The sequence below is a fragment of the Corvus kubaryi genome, unplaced genomic scaffold (genome assembly GCF_017639235.1).
Source record: "Corvus kubaryi isolate FWS band 111438036 unplaced genomic scaffold, C.kubaryi_AGA036_p1.0 split3-73, whole genome shotgun sequence".
Taxonomy (NCBI): domain Eukaryota; kingdom Metazoa; phylum Chordata; class Aves; order Passeriformes; family Corvidae; genus Corvus; species Corvus kubaryi.
In genome coordinates, this window is record NW_024582091.1 from 1,412,009 (window position 1) to 1,437,004 (window position 24,996).

At 36.2% G+C, this 24,996-nt stretch overlaps 1 protein-coding gene across 2 annotated transcripts in view; it reads left to right on the forward strand.

Annotated features, from left to right (window-relative positions):
* The window catches only part of MYOM2 (myomesin 2), a 76,535-nt gene that overhangs the window by 22,060 nt on the left and 29,479 nt on the right, over window positions 1-24,996 (forward strand). Inside the window, exons 11-21 of one of the 2 annotated variants that reach the window (XM_042017166.1) lie at window positions 3,592-3,753; window positions 5,648-5,789; window positions 7,395-7,594; window positions 8,306-8,359; window positions 10,976-11,103; window positions 14,062-14,245; window positions 17,476-17,650; window positions 18,994-19,115; window positions 19,897-19,917; window positions 21,212-21,399; window positions 23,609-23,735. In XM_042017166.1, the coding sequence (XP_041873100.1) occupies window positions 3,592-3,753; window positions 5,648-5,789; window positions 7,395-7,594; window positions 8,306-8,359; window positions 10,976-11,103; window positions 14,062-14,245; window positions 17,476-17,650; window positions 18,994-19,115; window positions 19,897-19,917; window positions 21,212-21,399; window positions 23,609-23,735 (1,503 nt within the window). The remainder of the gene's footprint in view (window positions 1-3,591; window positions 3,754-5,647; window positions 5,790-7,394; window positions 7,595-8,305; window positions 8,360-10,975; window positions 11,104-14,061; window positions 14,246-17,475; window positions 17,651-18,993; window positions 19,116-19,896; window positions 19,918-21,211; window positions 21,400-23,608; window positions 23,736-24,996) is intronic. The other variant, XM_042017167.1, reaches the window with a different exon arrangement.

Below are 24,996 nucleotides of genomic sequence, written 5' to 3' on the forward strand. Positions count from 1 at the left end.
AACCACAATCTCTGTGTAGGATTCTAAAGTAATTATTCTACCTGAGGATTTAAGGAAAGCCTTGGTTATTTGTGAAGAGTTAGACCCTTCCCCAAAGGGACCACATTTGAGAATGGTGGGCTTCCAAGACTGATGTTTGGACTAGTCCCAAAAAAAGTTGGCAGAAATTTCCATAGCTGAGAAGATGTGATGAATAAGCTAAGAAAGGACAGTAAGATTAATAAGGTAGTCAAGAAAATTCAAGATTAGGAAAATCAGAAAAAGGATGCTTTTGTTACTGCTTGTTATGCCTTTTGTTTCATGTGCATCATAGTTTTACATAGACTCACATCTGATCCTTCAGGGAACAAACTACTACTTTTTCATTCTATCATTGTGGATACTTCCTTGTAATGTGCTATTAGATGTCAATAAAGTAAAAAATATGAAATAATAAAAATGTCTTTTTCTGTTTGGTGACTAACCTAAAATCTAAGGCTGGTCCTTGAATTCAGATTCTATTCCCACTGAAGCATACAGGAATTTTACTATACACTTCAGGATATTTAGTAACTAAAAATGATTGCTCACTTCCCTCTCGGATAAACCATCATTTTCAAGGGTACCTTTACTTTGTCTCCTACTGGGTACAGTTTTTCAAGGTGTCAAATCTCTCAGATTCTGAGTTTGAAACTGCAACTAAGAACTTCTAATTTTCAAGGAATTCCCAATATTGTTCCACTTTTCATCAAACATGAATTTTTCTTGCACTATGGACAAAACTTCGTGGCTCTTTCTCTTTGTGTCTTCATAATGACAAGATAATTCCTTCTTGATATGTAACAATACTATGTTCTTTGTTTTCTCCCTTATTGAACTTAATAAGTCCTTACTTGTGAAAATCTGAGATGAAAACTTGGTCTGTTTAAAGCCAATAGGGTTTTGCTAGGGAGTCAGGTAGGCATTCATCCCATCATTCTAATTATGTTACGTGAAATAGGATGTTACAAACAAGCTTAGATTTGTCCTTTGTTACAAGTACATGGATCACAATATTTCCAAGAGATGTACAGGTGCATTAACTGGCAGAACTTTTTCTCAAACACAGCAGGAATTCATGCACTACGAATCTTTGTTATGCACTACAGTTCCCTGTGTTGAGTCCCTTGAGAGCTGGAGGCAATGCATAAATATAAGCAATGAGAAGTTAATAATTTGTTCAACATCATGTGCTTTAGACATTCTGGTTTTTTAGAGACGTAATATTTAATTCTATTCTAGCATTAAGACAAACCATACTCTTCTTAAAATTTGTCAGTTTGTGTTAATCAAATAATAGCAACTAAAGCCCCAAGGTGGATATGTATGATTTACTTCTAATAATTATACACAGGAAAAGTCTGTATTTATCTAGCATAAATAAGCTTCACACTAGTGAGCCTTATTGAGAGCACCAAGTAGACTCCTAGGGTCTAAGTCAGCTTAATCAAATCCTCTGAACTGATCTGGGATTTCACAAACACTAATATGATGTCTATTATTCATGGCCCACTTAGAACAGTTTAGGATACTGAAAGAACCATTTAAGATACTGAAAGAACAAAATCAAAATAATACTTCAGGAATGTATATTTAATCTGGACATGAGTTCAGCTGATTTCAGAAACTTTCTGTTATTAATATCTAATGTAATATAAACACTGTAAAGCCATGTGCACCAGTGTTCTGCAGCCATTTATACTGTAATCTAGAATAAAATAATTGACTTCAGAAGGAAAAGTCATGGAGTGAAGAATCTAGCTAAAATTTCAGCGGAATAAAAATACATGATGAAAAGAAATTTCAGTATGTAATAGTTCCCCACTCTTTGTCTGAATTTTCATCATGTATTAGGAAAATTATCTTATGTACTAAAAACAGCATGCGAGGCTTGAGACACACTGCCTCTGAGGGTTAGTCTCCTGCAGGTTTGTCCTTCGGTAAATTCTGGGAGAAGTAATGGAGCACAACACATGAACAGACTGTGAATAGTCTTGTAATTGTAATTTTATTGTGATGGCAGGTATATCAATATTGTTCTACTAGAACTTCTAAATATGTTTGAGGCCTCCAAACTTTACTCTAATTGTCTTGCCTACAAAGTCATTCATCCAGACTGCATTAAAAAAAGAGGGCTTCTGTTGATTTCCAGTGGATCTTTGGCCTTGTGTGAGGGAGAGAAGCTTTTCTCCTCTTACCAAACACAACTACCTCCTCAATTTCTTCTGTCAGGTACACATAATGAATAGAAAAGGGCGATTCTGGCCTTAGCAGCATTACAGGCTTGCCTATAGTTTCTATGTATTCAAACTAAGTTAGCTACCAATCCACTGAAACTTGGAGTCTAAATATGCGACCAGCTTTACAGAGATGCTGGTTAATCAACTTTGTTTTTTTCCTTAGGATTTTCCACAGGGCTCATGCATTGGTTAAAGTTTCTAGGTGAAGGTATTTTATGATTTAATTTAAAGTACTTCATGTCTCTCTACACAAAGTCTGAGTACCATTGTGATAGGATGACAGAAAGGGGACACTCAGGTTTTCTAGGTATGGATCTCATGACTACGGATCTCATGGGAAGGAATGTGATTAAATTTAGTTTGTGTGCTTCCCATAAAACTACAGCATGCTTGGCTAATTAAGCGAGTTACTGCTGTAAGTTTTAGTAACGTATGTCTTCTGCATGCTTTATTATCTGAATGTGTGTCATGTTTTATACCTTCTTAAGCAATTCAGAGGTATGTGAAAACACTGATTCCTTTGCAATTGTTTGAGTGTCGGCTCCAAAATCTATTTAAGCAATAGAATGATAAGCATTCATAGATATTCCGATCTTTTAACATACTTCTACTGCATTAATTATAATAAATTCATGTGTGATAGGTCTTAGGGAGGTAAAAATCAAAAATAATCCAATCAGCTATTTAAAAGGTTGATATGAGAAAGTCCCTTGGCTAGCCTAAAATATCCTGTTCATTCTTTTCCTCTGGTTTCACTAAGCAATGATATTAACGTGCATTAATCATGGGCCACCACCTCCCACCTTTGAGAGGCTTAAATTTAATTTTATTCAAGACTGAACAGGCATGCCTTGAAGATTTAAATTTAGTGTATGTTTATAGCAGTTTTCAGATTAAACTGAAATTTATTTTTTAAATTTGGAAGGAAAAATTGAGTAAACTGACATTTGACCTGAACTGGAAGCAAAACTTATTAAAAATGAAACAAGGTTCCACCCTGCATTCATTACAGGGTATGGCAGGTTTCATGTCAATATTTCTAAATGTGGATAACATTTTTGTCTCTCAGTGTATTAAAAATTACGGTGAGGGGAATTTTGTTGTTGGCACTTTATGGAGTAGTATTAGACCTCATGTTCTCTAAAATTCACTGATCGAATAATTTTAGAGAGCTGCAACTTGCTCTCTTTAAAGTTTTCACAGTATCAAAGCACTACCAGTCTGAACAAAACTGCATAAATATTAGTTTGTGTCCCTGGTTAGCAGAGAACTGCTCTAGGATGCAGGTTGTTCTAGCAGCACAGTAACGTCCCTGATGGGTTTTCTCTTCCAGACGTGCTGATAAAGGACTCCAAGTGGACAAAGCTGTATTTTGGAGAAGGCCAGGCAGCTCTTTCCTTTACTCATCTGAACAAAGATGATGAAGGTTTATACACCCTGCGCATGGTTTCAAGAGGTGGAATCAGTGAATGCAGTGCATACCTGTTTGTAAGAGGTAAACTTTTAATGTTTCTTGAGGAGAAATTAAAAAGCATTATAAAGTTTAGTTTTATGAAACAATCCCATGTAATAACTGAAGTACAAAAGAAATTTAGCCCTGTGGTATTTCATAGGCATTTGATTGGTATATAGTAGTCTGTACTAAAAACCAGTCACCTTACATGAATGGGGAGCTTCAAGAGGAGCATGTTCCTGAGGACATTTTGTTTCCTGAAGAACCAGAGAAACCATTCTTGTGAAGAGACAACTTGTTTCTTTGTCATCTCCTTTCCTGGTAGGAAATAAACATCTTTGTGTACAATCAGTTCTCACTGTGATGGTTTTGGCTTTAGAGATTGGAAACTGGGAATGAGCCTTGTTGGGCATTCTCATATCTTGTGCCTTGCCTTAGGGATATGTGCAGGAAAAAGCAAAAGAAATATTCCCACCACTATACCAGTCATAGTCATGTCATTATCCAGAGAAAAGAAGAAAAATAAGAAATTAGCTGACTGAGGAAATACAGTTTTCACAAGAGACATAGATAAAAGGAGGTAAATGTATTAAAATAGAATAAAGGTCAGAACTTTTCATCACATTTCCATGCACAGCTCCCAGCGAAGTGAGAATGAGCTTCCACATGCACCTGTGAGCAGAACTTAGTATTCAGTTTTATATTTTCTTCGTTGAAAGATGAAAATATTTCTGTTTGAGCAGTTCTTTCACTCTTTAAAATACATTAGACAACATCCTTGGTGGGGGCAAATTGGAACAGCCCCACTGAAGCCACTCAAGCTGTATTAATTTTAAACCTTGTTCTTCTTGGAAACATATTGGAACATACGTGCCTTGTGGGAGTGTCACCCAGACAGTTTGTGTGGGATAGAGGGAGTGAATGTCTTTTTCAGGGGTTTGAAATCCAACTTCCTCACAGGGCTAGTGCAAGAGCTTCATCAGCTTTGCGCTATGTCTCAAGCAAGCCCCTCTGGCACCCGGATCTCATTAGAAACAATTTGCTAAAGCTTTTTATGTCCAGGTTACCTTCCAAGAAAGACAGTACTCCGGGGGAAAACACCCACTAATATATAAATCTTTCTTAGAAGTTTTTGTTGTAGTGATGGATGAATTTTCTGTACTTCTCTTGTCCATTTTATACTCTATTTGATCCCTTTGCATGCCCAGGACCCTGGCCTTGAGCTATGTCCTCTGGAGTCTCTAGTGTTGTCTGCTGCCCATTCTCTTGCCTTTTTTCATGTAGGCTGTGATCTGATACTGAGCACAAACTACTTCACACCTGATTTGGATCAGACTCTATAATTTAGACTCTATACAGGGTGGTTTTTTTATTATAGACATCTTCCTTTGAAGGGAGAGAACTTTACCTGTAGCAAGATTTCATTTGAGGGTCCGAATTAGTCAATATCTCTTAAAATGAAGTCACAAAAGGATATCTTAAAGGTGACATTGTAAGACTGTAAATAAAACATAGCATTATAAATGTACCAGGAGCTTGCAAATTTTTTACTCTTTAAGAGTTTTGTTTTCATGGGCTACATGTTCTTTACTAAGTACCTTGGTCTGACTAGTAACACTCTGAGTCACAGCTTTCAGTGACAGAGCATCAAAAACACATGGGTGGGTTACACTTTTAATTCTCATCAAAAATAATAGGTGTTTGATTCCTAAAAAGCTTTTCTCTCCTCAAAAATATCCTTGAACATTTTATCTGTATAAAAATATAGACATTAAGGTCCCAAATCATTACTGTAGTGAATTAGTATGTCATGAAATGTTTGGGCTTCCATTCATATAAGCAAGTATTACAATGAACTGGAAATCTTCCCTTTGCCTTTTTGATGTATTTCAGAGGAGTTGGGGTCAAAACCAATTTATTTTTATTTGTGGTCCAGATGCCGATGCACTGATCGCAGGAGCACCAGGGGCACCAATGGATGTTAAATGCCATGATGCTAACAGAGACTATGTTATTGTTACCTGGAAACCACCAAACACAACCAGTGAGAGCCCAGTTATTGGATATTTTGTTGACAAGTATGTAAACATTAGCATTTATTTAATTTTTTTAATTTCCAGAAATAAAATGCCAGAAGAGAAAAAAATTATCATTCTATCCTTTCAATGTGTTTATTTTTTAGATATATTTTTACAGACACTTGGCACTGGAACTCAGTTACACACTGTGTTAAATTACTAGATTGCTCCCTGGCAAACTGTTAGCCCAGATGATTTAGTATTTTCACGGGCAATTCTGGGCACAGTCTGGGAATTAGCAGGGGCTGGAGGCCATTCCAAGTAATATTTGCAGGCAGACACATTTTATCATACACTTAAAATGTTCAGTAGTATGGATGTGGGCACAACAGAGAATGAGCCCTGACAGTATTTAATTTATAAAAGCTAGAATCCATGGGTATCTTGAATTAGATTTAGTCTCTTTAATCTCTATAGTGCAAAAGCTGAAACCTAGGAGTTATTACATTATCTTTTTATTTCTTTCTTAAATGTAGTACATCAGGATCTCAAGGCCTGGTCTCCTGGGAGCTGGTAGTTTAAATAAGACTGGCAGGCCTCTGTCCTTCAGTCAGCTTTGCACTTTGCTGGGGTTTCAGCTCAGTGCAGGCAGCTGGCAAGCAGTGGATCGAAGCACTGTTTTGCATGTCTCTTCCACTGAAGTGAGTGCTTGCTCCTTGTAGCCAGAGCAGAATATCTGATCCTTAGTGTCTGAAACTGTCAGTCAGCAAATCATTACTGAAATGATTTCATAATGTCTACGGCTCTGCACTTAAAAGCAGCATTTGCAGCTCATTGCTATTTGCTAACCTGTCATTTGGTCTAATTCAATAATAACTGTCTGGGAATAGCTGGAAAAATAGTAGTTTATGAATGGCAGTCAGTATGAGGAAATTAACTTGAGACCTGGGGACTCTGCCATCTATATCCAATTTATGTGGCACATAGATCATAGGAGTATTTCACCTATATTGTGTATAATCTAGTTAGATGTGCCATTTGACATGTTGCTTGTATCACTGCAGTGCCAAGGAGCCCTCGATCATAACACGACTTATTTCTGGTACTGTCAGGGCAAAAGAGAGTCTTCTACACAAAAGGTTATAGTAGTAGGACACAAACTATATATTTACACACAAAGCAGTCAGTATGAGGACATCACTGTGCTTCTTGATGACTCCTACACTCTGTGTCCCAGCCATTTTGGGAGGGAAATGCACAAAGAAGTTTACTTGAAAATATGACAAAGAAGAGATGGAAAAGATTAGGTGAATCTTGCAAATTCATCATGTTCTGTGGAGATGAATATTAGAAATGAAAGTGAATAATTTATTCTTTATATAGCAAGGAAAAGAGCCAAACAGACGGGAAACAGAGAGATTTGAAAAGGCCAAAAGCCATGGAAGAAAAATGACCTTTGCATTATGAAAAAAATATGAAAAGGGTGGGAATTGGTTCTCTGATCAGAGAAGAGTGTATAAAGCGTGTGACTTTCATTAATGAGATGTGTGGCTTAGCTCCTCAGCTTAGCGAAGGTGACTTCCGTGGTTCTGACCTGGTGTGTGTAGCATGGGGTGTATTTATTGTGAGATGATACTGACAAACGCTGTCTTCTGCTATTCCAAGATGTGAAGTAGGTTTGGAAAACTGGGTCCAGTGCAATGATGCTCCCGTAAAAGTCTGCAAGTATCCTGTGACTGGTCTTTATGAGGGACGGTCTTACATATTCCGTGTGAGAGCAGTGAACAGTGCTGGCATTAGCAGGCCTTCTCGACCCTCGGATCCAGTTGCAGCACTTGACCCCGTTGACCTGGAGAGAACACAAAGTAGGTTATTCAAGGCTTCTTTTTTTAAAAGCAAAATATTTTATTTAAGATTATGTTTGCCCAATTAACCTAAGGAGTAGAGTTTATTTCTTCCTTTGATTGAATATCTCACTACAGACTGCAAAGTAGAACTGTGGAAGCTTCTCCATGAATAGAGTAAGCCAGCTTGCTCTGGGGAGTAGTTTTGTTGATTTAGCCTTGTCCTAAACTCCTGTGCAGATTCTGTATATCATGTACTTGCGCACCTTCTGTTTTGTGTGCTCCTTTTGGTCAGAGGGGAATTAAAGTAATTATGAATACTTCAGAGTACTGCCCCAATGTCATCGTTGAAATCTGAGCTGAGTATGCAGTTTCCGTTACATATGTTTTATGTATGTCTGTACGCTTTATGATTAATTCGTATAAAAAAAAGCACAGTTAATGATACAATTGTTTGCTAATCTGCCTCAAAATCAAATCCATCTACTGTGACTATGACTCTTGCTTTTTACCACAGCTTTAAATAGTACTGTCTTATCATGCCCTGTTTTTTCTATGAAAGTCAGTAAACCAGTGTATGACTTTGAGTTGACTCTATCTGGGCAAAGATTTAATAACAATATTATAGAAACAGAGGTATACAGGCTCTTGAACAGGCGAAAAACAATAATTGCAAAATTTGTAAATATATTGAACTAGTTTGAGGGACTAATTGAATATTTTGATTAACAGCTGTTCATGTGGATGAAGGGAGAAAGATCGTGATCAGTAAGGATGACCTTGAAGGTATGTAGCATTTCTACAATTTCAGTCCATCTGCTTATGCTCCAGGAATTTTGCATTATAATTAGAAACATGACTTGAAAAGAAATCCATCTAGTGATAAAGTCTCTCCATTAATAAATAAAGACATATTATGGCTTGCAAGGTTGAGAGAACACAAGTGAAAGGTGAGGTCTAAAAGGATGGAGAACATCACACTCTCAACAGCAAAATCTTTATGATGTGTTGACAGAATGTTCTCACCATTTTACTTTGACTAGTGTTAAGCTGAGTTTAAAAGGTTGAGCATTTAACTGCCCATTTGATTTTCCATATTTCCCCTCTTTCTAGCCTTCTGGGAGCTAAGTATAGGTTTTTTTAGGCTGATTTTAATGATCTGAGCAAGTTATTGCCATTCTCATAAAAACTTACACAATCCATCTCAATTATTTAATTAATAGTCTACCTGAATACAGAGATTATTCTTAAGGTTAAGGTTATAGACTAAATAATATTTTTTTCTCCGGAGAATTGGAGAGATCACTGACAACTTTTGAAATAAAGTTTGCATTTCTTCTGGTTTTTGGTTGTTTCTCTGTGGGATGATTTGTTTTTTAGACTTGAATAATGACCTTCTTTACACTTAAACTGTTAAAATTGTTAACTATAATGGCTCAAAATTAAAAAAAGTGTCTGTCTACTCTCTTCCACAAAGGTTGTAAAGTTGTAACTCCAGTAATAACACAGTAAAAGAGAAATCACCTGAGAAGAGATGTAGTTTGAAGGAGAATCAGATATTAAATGGTTTTCCAAGTGCATGGACAGGATAGATGAAGTTTCTCTATTTTTACAATAGTACCTTAAATGAATTGATATGAGTATTATCAAGATATATGAGGCACATTATAATATCAGATTATAATTGTCTTGTTTGGCTTCACAGAACATTCTTCTAATCTCAGAATTGCCTTAGAATGATCAGGTGCAGTGTATGGCCACCCTGGCATAGGCATAAATAACTGTATTTGGATTTCTGTCACATGAATGTGCATATTAATAGAGTATGAATATTCAAATATTACTCTTTATGTAGATCATTAATTTCATCTGCAAGATTGGAGACTGTTTCTGAAAGAGCAATCTCACAGATCAGAAATGGTTTTCCTTTTTAGTGCAGGATGACATTCCATTCTGGGAACCATACTGTACCACCATGTTATATCATTACAAAGTATGGGAGCTTTGTTTTTTTTCAAGAATGTAAGAAAACATGTTGATATTTCATTACCTGAAATCAATTGGAAGCCTTCTGTCTTCATGCTGTGAAGGATTATTGTCATTTTCTTGGCTATATGTCTTTCATCTTAAACTCAGCTGATTCATGTGCCTTTCTGAAAGAAAAAATACAATTGTAGGAAATAAAATATAGAAAGCATTGTGAGAAATAAAGTTTCGTTGGATATATCAGCTTGCTTTAAAAAAGTTTTGGTTTTGATTTGGGAAATATATATGATTAAATAATATCAGTGTACATTTCGAGCCTGGTTCATTCTACAGGTGATATATAACCAGTTGAAACATCACTGCCACGATTTAGAGATTACAGGACATATTGAAATATTTTTCTCTTTTTTAAAGGCAAATCTTAAACATTTAGAGGATATATGCTGTTTTCTAGCCTGAGAAGTGGAAAAATTTACCTTCAAAGAAAGAAGCTTTTTTCTTTTTCAATCACAAACCATAAAGATAAAATTTTTAGGTGTCTGCTGAGTTGCTATTTCTGACCTATTACCAAGTCAAAGCTTCTTCAGGGCTGTGTAGCTGTTCCTGCATAGAGGTCCATCACAGGTCCCTCATAGGTCACTCTCCTATCTAGTGCAGTTTTACCCCATTGTAATTCCTTGGATAGCAGAACTGGCTTTTTCTCATATTGCGGTCAGTGAGCAGGACCATGAAAGTTTGAGCTGAATTCTTCCAACCTGGCCCAGGGTAGGGAGGTTTTCTCTAATGCTCCTGGTAACTCTGCAGAGTGCGTGGGCAGAGGGGTTTGATCCACAGCATGAATCATGGCATGGTGGAGCCATCACAGGGCTAGTTACATTTTTAAGTCTCTGATTCATAGATTTTAGAAGTGCTTTAGACTATACAGGTGGTAATGCCAATATGTCATATGATATATTTCTGATCGGTTCTGCTCCTTTTTCTGCTTTCCTCTTTGTTTTAAAGGTGCTTTTCTCATTGTACTTCCCTTCCAGCTGCTTTTTTTATTCTAATTTCACATAATATCTCTTTAGACTTCTGTCTTTGATCAAAAAATGTTTGCACATAGTGAGTAGGCTTTTTACTAGCAGATTGAAGTAATTAAAATGTGATCAAAGAAAAAAGTGTCACAAAGTCACAGAGTTTCAGGGAGCATATTAAACTTTTACTGAAAAAATAAGTAACTAGATACTGAGATTTTATTTATCAAAATTTAATTGAAGTGATCAGGTGAATTGCACAGATGATATCACAGCTCCTAATAGCTGAGCATTGCAATGCAGGGTGGGAAAGTTGAATCAGAAAGATGACCTGTAGCATGAATGCTGGCCCAGGAGTTAATCTGCTGTTTAACACTTGTTACATTTATTAATCTTACAGGGCATGTTCAGATTCCAGGCCCTCCCACCAATGTACACGCTTCAGAAATCAGCAAAACATATGTTGTACTCAGCTGGGATCCACCTGTTCCCCGTGGCAGGGAGCCACTGACGTATTTCATTGAGAAGGTACTGTACTGTATAGTGGTGTTCTGTTGTAAGGTGCTTCGTTGCTGTGTGCAATTACAGTCAACCCATTCTCAGAACTGCAGAATGAACAATAAAACCAACACTTTCTGTGGTCTTGCAGGATTTAGAAGTTGGATATTAGAGAAGCATGGATAATCAAATGTCTTACTGCAAGATTTAGTGAGCATTGAGATTCAAGGTCCAGGGAAAAGGATTTCCCTATGCTATTTGCTTATTACTGCCTTAATGGGAACAAATTATTTATGTAAAGTAGCAGCTAAAAAAAGACAGAAAAGAAACATTTATCGTTTTCACAGTCTTACAGGCATGGTTGTAAGTTTTCAGTCTTTCTGTATTAAAGGGAAGTTTCTGTTAGTCCTGTGGCAGAGCAAGGAACAAACAGTAACTCATAATTTGATCGTCACTTTTTGTAACTCATAATTTGATCCTCATTTTTGCAGGCTTACAGCACCCTCTACTATACACTGACATTTCCAATTTATCCCCTGTAAGGTCAGCAAAGAGGCAGATGCCTGTCTCAGGTTCACTCCTCCCTGGTACTCTTCATGGCTGCCTTCCTCTTCTCTTTGCATGGAAAGGGGACTTAAGTGCTCACACCAAGAGAGGTTTGCTCTTCACCCACCTAAATGAATAAAATTCAGATAAGTCTGTCCCTGAGCCATGTTTCTAAACCATATTGTATTACAGAAACTTGTTACAAAGTTTTCCCAGCAGGTAAATTGGCCTCATACCTGACCTCTACAACACTTATATGTCAAGCTATACTTAGTTTTGATGAATTATGACTCTAGCATATGCCCCTTCTTAACAATCAGCAAACACTAAACCTGCCACACATTCAATTTTCATTGTGAATATTATAACAGCCTTCTCTCAGGCCCTTACTATGCAAGTTTTTTTCTTCTCACATGTCAAATTCTGCATGTTCCTCCACAGTTCATTTCCTGGCCATCCTGTTAATATCACTCCACTTTTTGCAGCCCCCAGCTTGTCTTTTCCCTCTCAGACACACAAAAAAACTCCTTTTCAAAAGAACTCCATAGGCCATTTATACATTCTTCATCATCCATTACCTGCTGGATGTTGAACATATCAGTGTAAAATGAAGACTGCTCACTAGTTAAATTTTCCAGCAAGCATGTCTGTTTCTCTCACTCTGCCTTTTACACTCAAAAAAAGTAATGAAAATTTTCATAGAAATAATTATCTAGCTTTTCTTTCTATGCAGTAAAATATAATGCCTCCCTTGCATTTAGTCCCAGTTACATATGTCTTCTCTTATCTATAAATTTCAGGAATACTGATGTAAGGATTTTGAACCAGCTCTTGTTGTGGAAATACTTTGTTAGTTCCAGAATATGCAGAAATAACCCAGATAAAAAGCTCAGAGGTAGATTTCCACTGAGTGGACACCTACACTTTGTTAGCTGAATTTCATTCTAAGAATTAGTTGGAAAATATACGTTATTTGCTTGTTTTATACAAATAAATTTATATAGCTCCAGAAACAGTACATAGCAGTGACAAGGATGAAAAAACAAGTCTCAATTAAGCTCCAAACTCAATGAAGGAAAGTGAGAATGAGGATTAAAAGGCTATTATTAGGAAAAAGAATTTCATTACACTAATTAATACCTGAATCTAAAATCCTTTTGCATAAATAATATATAGGAACATCTTAGTCAGTTCATAGGTGAATGTTTGTTTTTTGCTTTCTACCATCATCTGTTAATTTGGAAGTGTTTCTTAATTATTTTATTTCAAATAAAGAAGATTCAGTCTTGAAGAGCAAAAATATATTTGTAAATTCTTCAAGAAACACAAAATGGAAATAAGTTTTTATGTTCTTTTGAAATACTTTTTTAACAGATAAATCAAACTGCAGAACAAAATGTGATGCTGATTCTTTGTGAAAAGAAGAAATTAATGTTTTTCATGGCAGGAAGTAAAATATATGGCAAAATAATATTTATTTCATGTTTTCCAGCTTTTTATTGTGAAGAAAATGGATGTTATATTTGTTTTTTCTGTTGAGAACACTAGGTGGGTTCAGTACCTATGAAAAAGATTTTGATATATGGACTTGAGCTGTTTACATTTTTATTATTTAGCTATCATAGGTGTCATTATATACAGGGTAGTTTCTAAGGAGCCATGAAACACTCTTCCTCCTCTAAGAAGTTCACAGTCTATCAGGTTTTGTTCCCAGACTCACTGTTTCAAAATTTTATAAAGATATAATTTGTATGCACCTATCTATGTGCCAAAGAAATTTTCTTCGATCTGTTCATTAGGCACTTGAGTTTTACTTAAATTTCTGAAAGATTCCATGACTAATTTTTGGTTAGAGTAAACAGTTTAAGTGGGAAATCTAATGGACAGCAGACTTCTCTCAGAGTACTGATTTGCTGGCTCTTCTCCATGTGCAGTTGTGGTGATGATAAGCTCAGCTGCTGCATTGAGAACATTCAAAAGTAATTACTTCATTTGATGAATGCTTTTAGGGGATATGATCTTACTCAAGAGAATAAATAATGATAAAGTAGTGAGTAAAGTAACATTTCCCTCCCTACCTTTCTGCAGAATTTGGATTAGGGCTTGTTTGCTTAATTCCAAACCTTTGGCTGTTCAAGTGAGTTTTGCAGGACATGAGAGTAATTCCTTTGGGACCAATCACAATTGACAGAAGGCTGACTGTATGTTCACATGTGCATATATTGAAGTCAAGGCAAGGAGACAGTGAGCTATTCAGACCTTTTTGTAGAGCAATGGAATGCAAGAGCTATGAGAATTTGCATATGTTTAAGTCAGGCATTTTAGAGAGATCCTTCTCTCATAGCTCTTAAATGAATTAGTGACAAGGTGCAATACAACAATATGTTCATTTTTTGACAGTTCACCGAAATGATTCATGGCTTTTTTTGTTGTTTTTTGTAGTCCATGGTTGGCAGTGGAAGTTGGCAAAGAGTCAATGCACAGGTTGCAGTAAAATCTCCTCGCTATGCAGTGTTTGACCTTGCAGAAGGAAAACCATATGTTTTCCGAGTGTTGTCAGCAAACAAGCATGGCATCAGTGATCCATCTGAAATCACAGAACCTATACAACCACAAGATACTATTGGTAAGGTATTAATTGTAAGACATTAATATTAAAAACAATAGATATTTTACAAACTGGAAATAGACAAGTCTCATTAGATTATTATAACTATGATAATAGTAGTCGACTTTATTTGTGTTCAGTTCTGTGATGGATTTAAAAAAGACCAAGAAGCTAAATTTTAGAGATGTCCCTGAATTTTCCTAGAGATCACAAGTCTCCCTACTGAAAACAATAATCAGTATAAAGTTAAATTCACTCTTCAGTGTTCTATTAATGTGACATCAAAGCAATAGGTTAATCACTAACTTTGATAACTACATTTTCTCGCTCAGGTAATTATATACTACCTAATTTCCTACAGTTTCAGCTCGATAAGGTAGCCTTTAATTTCTTTCTTAGTATTCTGAGTTGCAAATTACTGCTGGTGCACTATTCCTGTGGCATGCAGATGAGTAGATTTCAGGAAAAGGGGAAGATACAGCTACCTAATCAGTGATGATTTTCCAAATGAAAATGAAGTGTTTATCTTGGGGCCACGTTCAAAAATACAAATGAAAATTTAGGGAGTGGTTATTCATCTTGTTTTTCGAATACTTGTTTTGGTTTTGCAGTTTTGCTGATGCCACACGTAACAGCTTAATGTGTTGTTAACTGTCACTTTAAGTGCACATATCTTACTAGTACACTTTCTAGTAAAATAAAAAACATTTACAGTATCTGATATACCATAGTTAAAATTATAATACATACTTTCAGCTCCATCTGTAACTACATGATAAAGAAAAGCATCTTTTGCTTTTGTATATTCTTGATTTGATGTCTCATTTATGCATATAAATTATTTAAACCATTCAACCTTCCCCAAGGTAGGGAATAAAAACACTGTATTTATTTCACTTAGTACAGAAAATAAGGTATCCCTTAGGGGTTAATGCAACACCTTCTGCATAACTCACAGCTTTAAGTAAAGCACAAAGCAGAAGATTCTATTTTAAAGAGAAACTTCAGGAGTATTTTCAGAGACAGAGTGTGCCACCTGAGTTAAAATATATCAGAAACACATGGCTCGTTTAAGTTGCCTGCACTTTGTGTCTGTCATTTGATATTCTTAAGGGTGACTGAGACACCTTCATGGGGATGGCAATGATTGCACAGCAACTATGGGTAGCTTATGAGCAGAAACTAAAGAATGGATGGGGTATCCTAGGCCATCCTAAATGACCCTCAAAATGATGCAATTTAATTGAGTGATAAAAGTGTATTCAGTTTGAGATTAAAATCTAAATTTAGGTGTTTCCATGTAGGTGTCTGCAGGTGCAGTAGATGTCTCTGCTTTCACTGTGGCAATTGGAAGCATTGGCACTGGAAGATAAGGTGGCTGATGTTGCCATGAGTTTCCCCATGTCACTCAGCTATAGAGTGTCTGTTTTGGGGTGAGATGAATAATTTTCAAGACCCTGCCAACCACTGATGGAAGGCTCAGTGTAACCAACCAAAGAGACATCCTTTTCAAATGCTTTCAGTTTGCCATTTCAGAGGACTGTAGGTATTGTCTCCTGAGTCATCTCTGGCAACTCCACGAAGAAGTGACAAAATGGCCCTAAATTAATTTATTTGTGTAACTGAATTAGCCCTAGCTCTTTGACTATAATGGCAGCTTAAGAATATGTGCTTGTAGACACTCATTAAAGTCTAAATGTAGGCACATTTATCTAAGACTGAATCAATTTGATCTTACAGATTTATTGCATAAAGTGCGGTAGTGTGTAAGTATTAATCTTTATTCTAATATTGAAAGACTAAGTGGAAAACATGCTGCCTGTTTCATGCCACTTGCAGTTCTCTGCAATATCAATCTGAGGAAACTAAAATACCTTCAAAAGGCGAGTACTGGATGCCTTTCTTAACCTGTCATGTTAGGTTGAGACATTGCCTCAGTTTCGTACATTATGAAACCTCAGGTAGATATTTTATAGTGTACAGACTGTGTTGGTTCTTACTATGATTTTTTTTTGCATTTAGATCTCAATATTTCTGGTTCTATTTATGCACATTCATCTGTTTAGATCAATGTAAACCAACAATGATCTTTCATTGCATGTAAAGTAAACTGCATACTATGGTACATTGGGAGAACTGTAGTCAACAGGTTGAAGGAAGATTTACCCTCTTTTTCTTGATGGTGTTGAGCTTGGTTCTGGAGTATTAGTTCCCAGTTCTGGCTTCTTTAGTCTAGAGGGATGGTTGTAAATTGGAGAGGTCTTCTGGATGGTAGCCAAGATGACCAGGGGATTAAAGATTGTGACTCATGAAGAGAGGTGGATGTACCTGAGCTTATATAGTTTGAAGATTTACAAAGATGAGGGTGTCAGACTTCTCAGCATTGACAAATGACAAATAGAGGCAAGAGCCAAAAATTGTAGCTTAGTATATCATGCTGGATATACTTTTTAATTAGAAAGGTGCAAGGTGCAAGAGTGCAGTGCTGGAAGAGGTTGCGCAGGTAAGCTGTGAAATCTCCATTGCCAGAAGGTTTCAAGACTTGGACAAACCCGTGACTGACACACGAGTTTAGTGTTGATGGTCCCACTCTCAGTGATAGGGTGAACTAGATGATCCCCACAGATCCCTTCCAACCAATGTTCCTATTCTTCTGACATTCATCTAGCTACTTTTAGAGAAATTATTTGCACTCAAATATATGCTTAAAGTTGTCCTGAAAAGTTAATATTTTCTGAATTGGGGTTAACATTAGTTAACTGTGAGACAGTATTTCTTAATCCTCGTGATAACATATCTCTATAGTTTATATGCATTTCTTACTGACATGGTAATGATACAGGGACATAAGTTGTACATCAACCTCTTATTTGAGAGAGAACTTTTGAGAGTGAACATTTTCTATCTCTATGCTTTTCTCCACACTCGTATTTGAAAAGATGTACTCCTATAATTGACTATCATAAAACCTATATAAAGTCATATAGGTAGGGAGCCTCACAGCTTAGAGCATTCTGAGAAAAAAATAGAAAAATAAATACATTTTTATACATGCATATAAATAGGTATCCAGACTTTAAGTGAAAGAAATCTATTAAAATACATGTCATATAACGATAATAACATGGTAGGAGTAGTCATAGCTGTAGTGATTAAATATGACCAAATTATGCAGTGTTTCATCTAGTTCAAATTACTTTTATTTTTATGTATTTCCTAATAGTATATGTTTTATCTCTTTTTCTTAGTTTTGCCATCTGCACCTGGACAGGTGGTGGCCACAAGGAATACAAAAACATCAGTTGTAGTTCAATGGGATAAACCAAAACATGAAGAGGATTTATATGGCTACTACATTGACTATTCTGTGGTGGGATCAAATTGCTGGGAACAGAGTAACCATAAACCTATTAAATATAACAGGTATTGATAATATTTCTGTATTTTTGGGAAGTTTGAAAGCCATAGGATATTTTTAAGACATTTTATGTGCTAAGACATAGGGTTATAATGGAAGGAGAATATTGAATGGATGTGAAGAAAAACACTCTGCAGGGTCTCAGAGCTAAGTTTTCCAAATTGCAAGGCAATTCTCCTCACTTTTTTTTTCTCCAAGGAGAAGCAATTTTTTCTATTCCATGACTTTGAGTTTTAAAAGCAGATTCTAGAGACATGATTCTGAGTGTCTTGGACATGAGTAAGTATAAAATATGTCTTTTTAAGTATGAATTATGCTGTGGGGTAAACAGACCTGATTCACATGAGGAAGAGTATGAGAAAGGAGAGGGAATTCTAAAGCTGTATCATAGTCCATGAATAACAGGGCAAAAGGTCAGGCTATTTCTGCTATAAATATGATGGCAAACATGCTTTGGCAGCTGACACAATTATGCAGGAAATCCAAGTGTCCATTCCAGAAACATCAGAGCTCCTTGATCTGCTACCTCTCTGGATAAAAGACTGTAGCCCTGTTTCTAATTCCCTTGTCATGACACTAGCTCTGTTTGAATTTCTGATGATTTCTCACTCCCTCCTGAACATATCAAACTTCATTATGGGATTCTTCAAGCAATTTCCTCTGTGGAAATCATACTTATTTTTATTGGAATCACTCACCAAATGCAAAGTTTAGATATGTATTTTGTATTTTCTATAACAAGCATGTCATTTTGTGTAGTGTATCAGATCAGTTATTGACTGAGTGACTTTGTATTTTGATGAGTCCTTTTTCAAGAAGTCAAGGAATTTGATAAAAAAAAACCTAGAGACCAATTCTTGGTCAAAGGGAGTTGGGAAATCACAAAAATAAGAAAAAACATTTCATTTCTTCATACATGAACATATCTTACAATAGGATAGCTCTGAGTATTTTATTTAGTACAGTAATTACCTAGAACCTCAGATCAAAACTGAAAACTATTTTTGACAATGACTATAAAAGTACAGTGAAAAATAGAGCTCCTTCCCAGAATAGATTAGAATTTAGTAAGCCAAAGTTCAGAAGGAATATATTATATTTTATCTGAGTTAACCTGCTAGATCAGTACTAGCAATCTAATGAGAACTGTGATTTTTGCTCCTGTGTGCCATCCAATTATATTGTACTACGTCATGTTATTGTATTGCAATTTGCCTCTTGGAAATATTTTCCTTTGTGAAGCAATCATGAAGCTGAGCTTTTTAGTGGACACAACAATTTCATGTTGCAGCATAGAATGGTTCCTTTAAAATATATACTAATATGTGATGCTATCTTTTTAACTCAGGTTTGTTGTTCATGGTTTGGAGACTGGAGAGAAGTATGTCTTCCGTGTGAAAGCTGCAAATGCTGTAGGACTGAGTGAAAACTCACAGGAGTCAGAGGCTGTAACCGTGCAGGCAGCCCTTAGTAAGTGTGGTTCTGTGCAACTCAGCTTCTTGTTTCTCGAATGAGTCACATATTTTCAGCAATCATCTCCTTTGGTCTGATTTGCTATAATAGTACAGCTTGCAGCCATCATGCACATGTGCTTAATGATGTCTATTCTCTGGCATGTGGCTATTCTGGAGAAAATACATTGTTTTATAAAAAAAAGTTATTTATAATGACTGTTAAAATATTGGGTAAGATGTGCTATAATGGCCGGATTGCCTTTTGCTCCTAGGTGGTATCAAAGAAACTTAAATTCTGATTAAGCTGGAAAATAAGTTTTTGAGTGACTTGGAGTGGTGCAAAACAGTTTAGCCGGAATCTGCTCCATTTAGAAGGGTTTCAGTCAGCTTTATTACTGTATGGTTGAACCAAACAGAAAATCCCCTGTGTCTGCTCCATGTGGGAGCACAATCTACCCCCTCAAGTATCCTACAAACAAAATTTCTGTGCAAGATCAGTTGTTCAACCTTCAATGGGAATCATTCATGTTGAGTGAAAGGTTGAATAATTATTTACAAGAAAGAGTACACGGATCTGGGCTATCATGGTTCAATTTGAATTTCTGGACAGTTTCAATTCCATACTGAAAAATTTTAAATAGGACACCTTTTCCCCAGAAGAGTGGCCTCTACCTCTTGAAGAAAACCAGTAGACATATTTGTCAGAAATAATCCTCTAAAAGGTTTATAATTCAGGATGGTTAATAGAAAGTACATTTGGATGTTACTGACAAAGTTACTCTATTTGATTTTTTTAGGAGGAAGTGTGTCTCATATGGGTAGGTGGCACATTGACACTAGCACATCTATCACCACGATGTTGTAAATGCACTTACACCTATTTGTCACTGTGTGTTTTGAAGATGAGGGTTGCATGGGTTATATCACCAAACACAGAGCACATGGATCTTATGCATACTAATGGGATGTGGACAGCTTTTATCCATTTTTGTAGCCTTAACAGGAATTTAGCAGGACTATCTATAGGTGGTTTAACATTAGCATGGCCAGAATCTTTCCGTAATGTTATTTTAAGACCATTTTCAGGAGTTTGCCATGGTCATTCTTATTTATCAAGAAGTGGCAATAAAAGCAAAGGCCTCATTTTATGACCTCTGAGTACAGCATCATATTTGAAAAAAAAAGAACAAAAGGGCAGTTCTGCTGATTACTATCTGTTTTAAATGGTGATCATTAGTACAGCTACAAGATCAGGGACTGTACTAAGGCCTTTGCTAATATATTCTCTTCTGAATGAGGTAAGTTACATTCTCTCAAGTTATACTGGTAATTCACCTGAAAGTATCGATCAGCTTCAGCTGTACTGATTGAAGCACCCCAGTGTCAAGAAAGGGGTATCTTTGGCCAGACTTTCAAGTATGTACGAAAAATGCAAAGCTGCTTGCTAGAAGGGGTGCTTGCCTGTAGGAGGGGATTAAAACCTCAGGAAAAGGGTTTTCTTCATCCCTAGGAAGGTGCCCTGGTGACATTTCTGCTTATGCTACAGAAGGAAGTAGAAGGACATTACTTTTTGCCTCAATACAGCTTAAGTTACTGAAAGTCTAAAGATCTTTCTAGAGGAAAAAGCAGTCACAGTCTGAATGAGGCATATAATATCAGGATAGGACAGGAAAATTGTGGTGGTCATAGATCAGTCAGTCATACGACTTAATTTTATTCATCATCTTTTTTTTTTTTTTAAATTGGATGATTGTTACTGTATTCCAGAAGTATTTGAGCAGCTTACTTGTTTCTTAGTAGGAAGAGATCTTCTGACTCATTTCAATCTTTTGGCATAATATTTGGTCTGGAGAGTCTTGCTGGTATTACTATTTCCATACCAAAGGTCATCTATTCCTCCTTGCTACCTTCTGAGAGTTTTAAAACCTTCCATGTTTATATCCGGTGATAAAATGAATGTTGGTTAGCAGCTTTACAACTATTTTGCTATCATTATACTGCTGAGAGCAGTATGCTGCAGAAAACAGAAGCAATATCAAAAGTGCTAAGCAACTTCTACACTGCAGTGTTTTAGACTCTGTTCTAACTCTCGGGTTGCTAATTTCCTTGTAGCTTGTCCTTCATATCCTCATGGTATCACACTTCTGAACTGTGACGGTCATTCAATGACCCTTGGCTGGAAAGCACCAACATACAGTGGAGGTTCACCAATCCTTGGTTATTACATGGATAAACGGGAAGCCAACCATCAAAACTGGCATGAAGTCAATTCTTCCCTTATTACCCGGACGATTTATACGGTTAGTATTTTTTGATCATTATATTTTTGGAGTTGATTTGAATTAATTCTTTGGATTTTTTTTTTTTAATGGAAAAATTCTTTAAATACTTCAACAAAACTAAGCGCTTCCATTTGGATGCAACAATGTTAAACCTGGGGTAGAGAATCAGTGCTGTCCCCTACTACGAAATTTTAATGTGCATAAGACCATTCAGAATAGAAATTTTTTGAGGGAAAAGTGTGAAGCACATTTTTCACTAGGGACAAGATAGCCATAAAATGCTCCACAAGCTATTTTCATTAGTGATCACTTAAGTATCACCACTGTAACAGCATACAGAGAAAGGATGGAAGTGTTTAGCAGGACAGATAACTGCTGTTTGTGGAACTGGAGACTTGTAAACGAAATGGAGATGGATTGAGAAAAAATATAACTGTCCCTTTTCTTACTCTCAAAATCTGCCTGCAGCTGAAAAAGCATGTATATTAATAAGCTTAGCCTTATGTCTTGTCACCTCCTTTACAGAGTACCAGTTTTGAAATAAATTACTTCTGGTTACACTTGCAACGTATTAAATGTTTCTTAAAAGAGGAAAATTTGGATGTCAGCTTCCATGAAGACTAGTTAGGGAGATAGGATATAGCAAGTAATCAATCAATCAATCTGATGCTTTTTAAATTAAGTAAAACAATCAGATTTTATTCACAAATTATAAAAATTTTATTTCTGCAAGTCAGCAAATTTCCTGTACCCTTTAGGGCAGAAGTAAGTCTTGCAGGTATTTGACACTAAAGTGGAAGATAATGATGCAGATGAGCTGAGGAAGAATGCTTCTGTCACAGAAGGCAGGCAGCAGTACTCAGGTGTGTGCATGCTTGTGACTGATTTTATGACTGGCATCTCTGACATAGCAGATGGAGCATGGATGTTGAGAAATAAAAAAGGGCAGGTAGGATAGGCATGAAAGGGCAAACTGCTTACAATCCTTTCCACATATTTTTATTTTTAATGCATTTGTAAACAAATGAGTAATGTAAATTAGGGGCCGCCATTCAGAATTTAACTGGATATTTAAGTGTCAGTCCTGCCAGTACCTGTATTTGTGCCTGAAGGTGCATCTTTGTACATTAGTTTGAATGACTAGAATCTGAAATACTGATGGGAAATAAAACCAAGACAGCTTTTAGTAGCACAGAATATTTTATGACATGCTGCAAATAGAGAATGCCCTGAGATATTCATTGCAGCACTGGGAAATCACTGAAGGTTTAACCTTCTCTGATTAAATAATTCTATGGGAACTCCACAAGTATCCTTTCCCTTAATAACCTGGGATTTCAAAATAATTTTTACAGGCTGAGCTGTTATTGGGTCTTGTGGGTCACAGTATATATTTCCTTATCTTCAGGAAATTGTCTAAATTATTTTAGTGCCTGACTTTTCAGCATTACCTTGTTTGCTTTGGTCTTGTATTTGATGCTACCCCATATGTTCGTTACCCTCACATGTTTTTATCATTAAAAAAATTGCACCAAAATCCTTTTTTTATCTCACACTTTCAAGGAGAACTATTTATTCAGGAAAATCTAAAACTGTTTGGTATCTCCACTAGAAATTCTACTCTCAGCTATGTCTTTCTCTTGAGACATATGATTAAATATAATTGTGGGAAAGATTAATATAAGCCATGAAATAGTACTGAGAGGCTCTTTCCTGGAGTTATACCAGCACATTTTGGAACTGATTGGGATTGTTTTTTCTTTTAGTTTCCTATTGTTTCCTTTTCTTCCTTGGTTAGTCCGCTGTAACCTTTTAAACCGAAACACTATTTGAACTCTTGGTTAAGTGAATGACTTATGAACAGTCATTCACAAACAATGCAGGAAGGTATTTCATTTTAGAACACTCACCCATAAGTGTCTGCTAGTGGTCATTTATTGATTGGGCTCCTTGAACCTTTGCTCTAAACTTTTACAACTTTTCATGCCAATATGTGAGTGCTGTTATTCCTAGGATGATGTGACTGAAACGTGGAGAATATATATTATGTTCTATAATATAGAACTCTGCAGTGTGTTTGGTTTAAGGATAAAATTTTCAAATTACATCCTTCAGCACGGTAGTAATGCCTGATAATTAATTAACCAATGTTTATATTCAAGTATTTATTAAATGAATATAAATCATGGCTTTTGATACATTGAATTGTTTTATCAAATGAAAAAAGGTAGAGGATTTGACTGAAGATGCCTTCTATGAATTCAAAGTTGCTGCTGCAAATCTGATTGGAATAGGTCAACCTTCAGATCCCAGTGAGCATTTTAAGTGTAAAGCTTGGACTATGCCAGAGCCTGGTAAGTCTATTAGTTCTTCATGAATCTCAATTCAGTATAAAATCCTTGAAACACAGCCACAGAGTGCCAGCCAAAGTCTGCAGGATGTCTTTTGCTCAATTTCTTCCATACTACCTGTTGAGATTGCTCTTGCTTCTGAGATCTGTTAAAAGTTACCACCACACCTCCAGTGATGACATTGAGTCTCCTGGGAAATAGATGACCTTTACTTAGCTTGTTGAGTTCCCTTTTTCAATGCTCTCACCAGCTCAGAACAGTGTTGAGCCTTTAGTCTATGTATCTCTACCACCTCTTCAACCCCTACAAGCTCCACCTCACACTCACCACCTGTACAATATCTCTGCACCATAAATGCAGTCTACTAAGAATATTCCTGGAGTTTCAGACTCCAAAACTATGTTAGCTTTTGGTCATAAATAACACAAAAGAGGGGCCTGTTTCTTGACATCTTGACAGCTGGTCTCCTAGACTCAAATAACATGCCCATGTATGTGTGTTTCCTCTAGATTGTACCTAGGTGTTACCTGAGAGATTATTATTAGCCAGGTGTTAGGACAACTGTGCTAACAAACATACAGTAAGAATGGCTGTGTGCTAGTACTCAGACCCTGTGTTTGGGTTGTCTGTAGTTTAGCAGTGTAGATGTAGCTGAAGACTATTAATTATAGTTAGAAGTACTATGAATTTAGGACCCTCACCAAAAAGAAGTTAAACTGTAATCTACCTCATGTAAGTATATAAATTTGTTATGTAATACATAATATAATACATAATATGCTACGTATATATGTTATATGCTATATTTGTACATAATATATATTATATAATATTTTTTACATAAAAAAATGTTAAACAGCTAAAGAATTAGTCCCCCCCAGCAGCGCTCAAATCCCGTAAATAAGCCATAAAAGGGTTTCTGAAGGTCCATTCTGCATATTTTATAACACTGTAACGCTGTTACTCATACTGAGCAACACATTTTCTAAAGCCATTTCTGATGTCTGGGCTGATTTGCTTAAACAAAGTGTATTACAAGTACAGCCCATAGTGAAAACACAGAGACCCACCACTTTAAAATACTTCTACTTTCTTTTTCCACAAACACTGTAAAATACTGCTGTGTTGTTATATTGAATTCTATATATGACTTTGAGCTTTGATATATACCTAAAAATCCACTCTAATACTTGTTTATGTCATCAGGAGCTGTCTGACACTTAAAGCATCTGTTCCATGCCGGAACAGTTATTTTCTCAGTAAA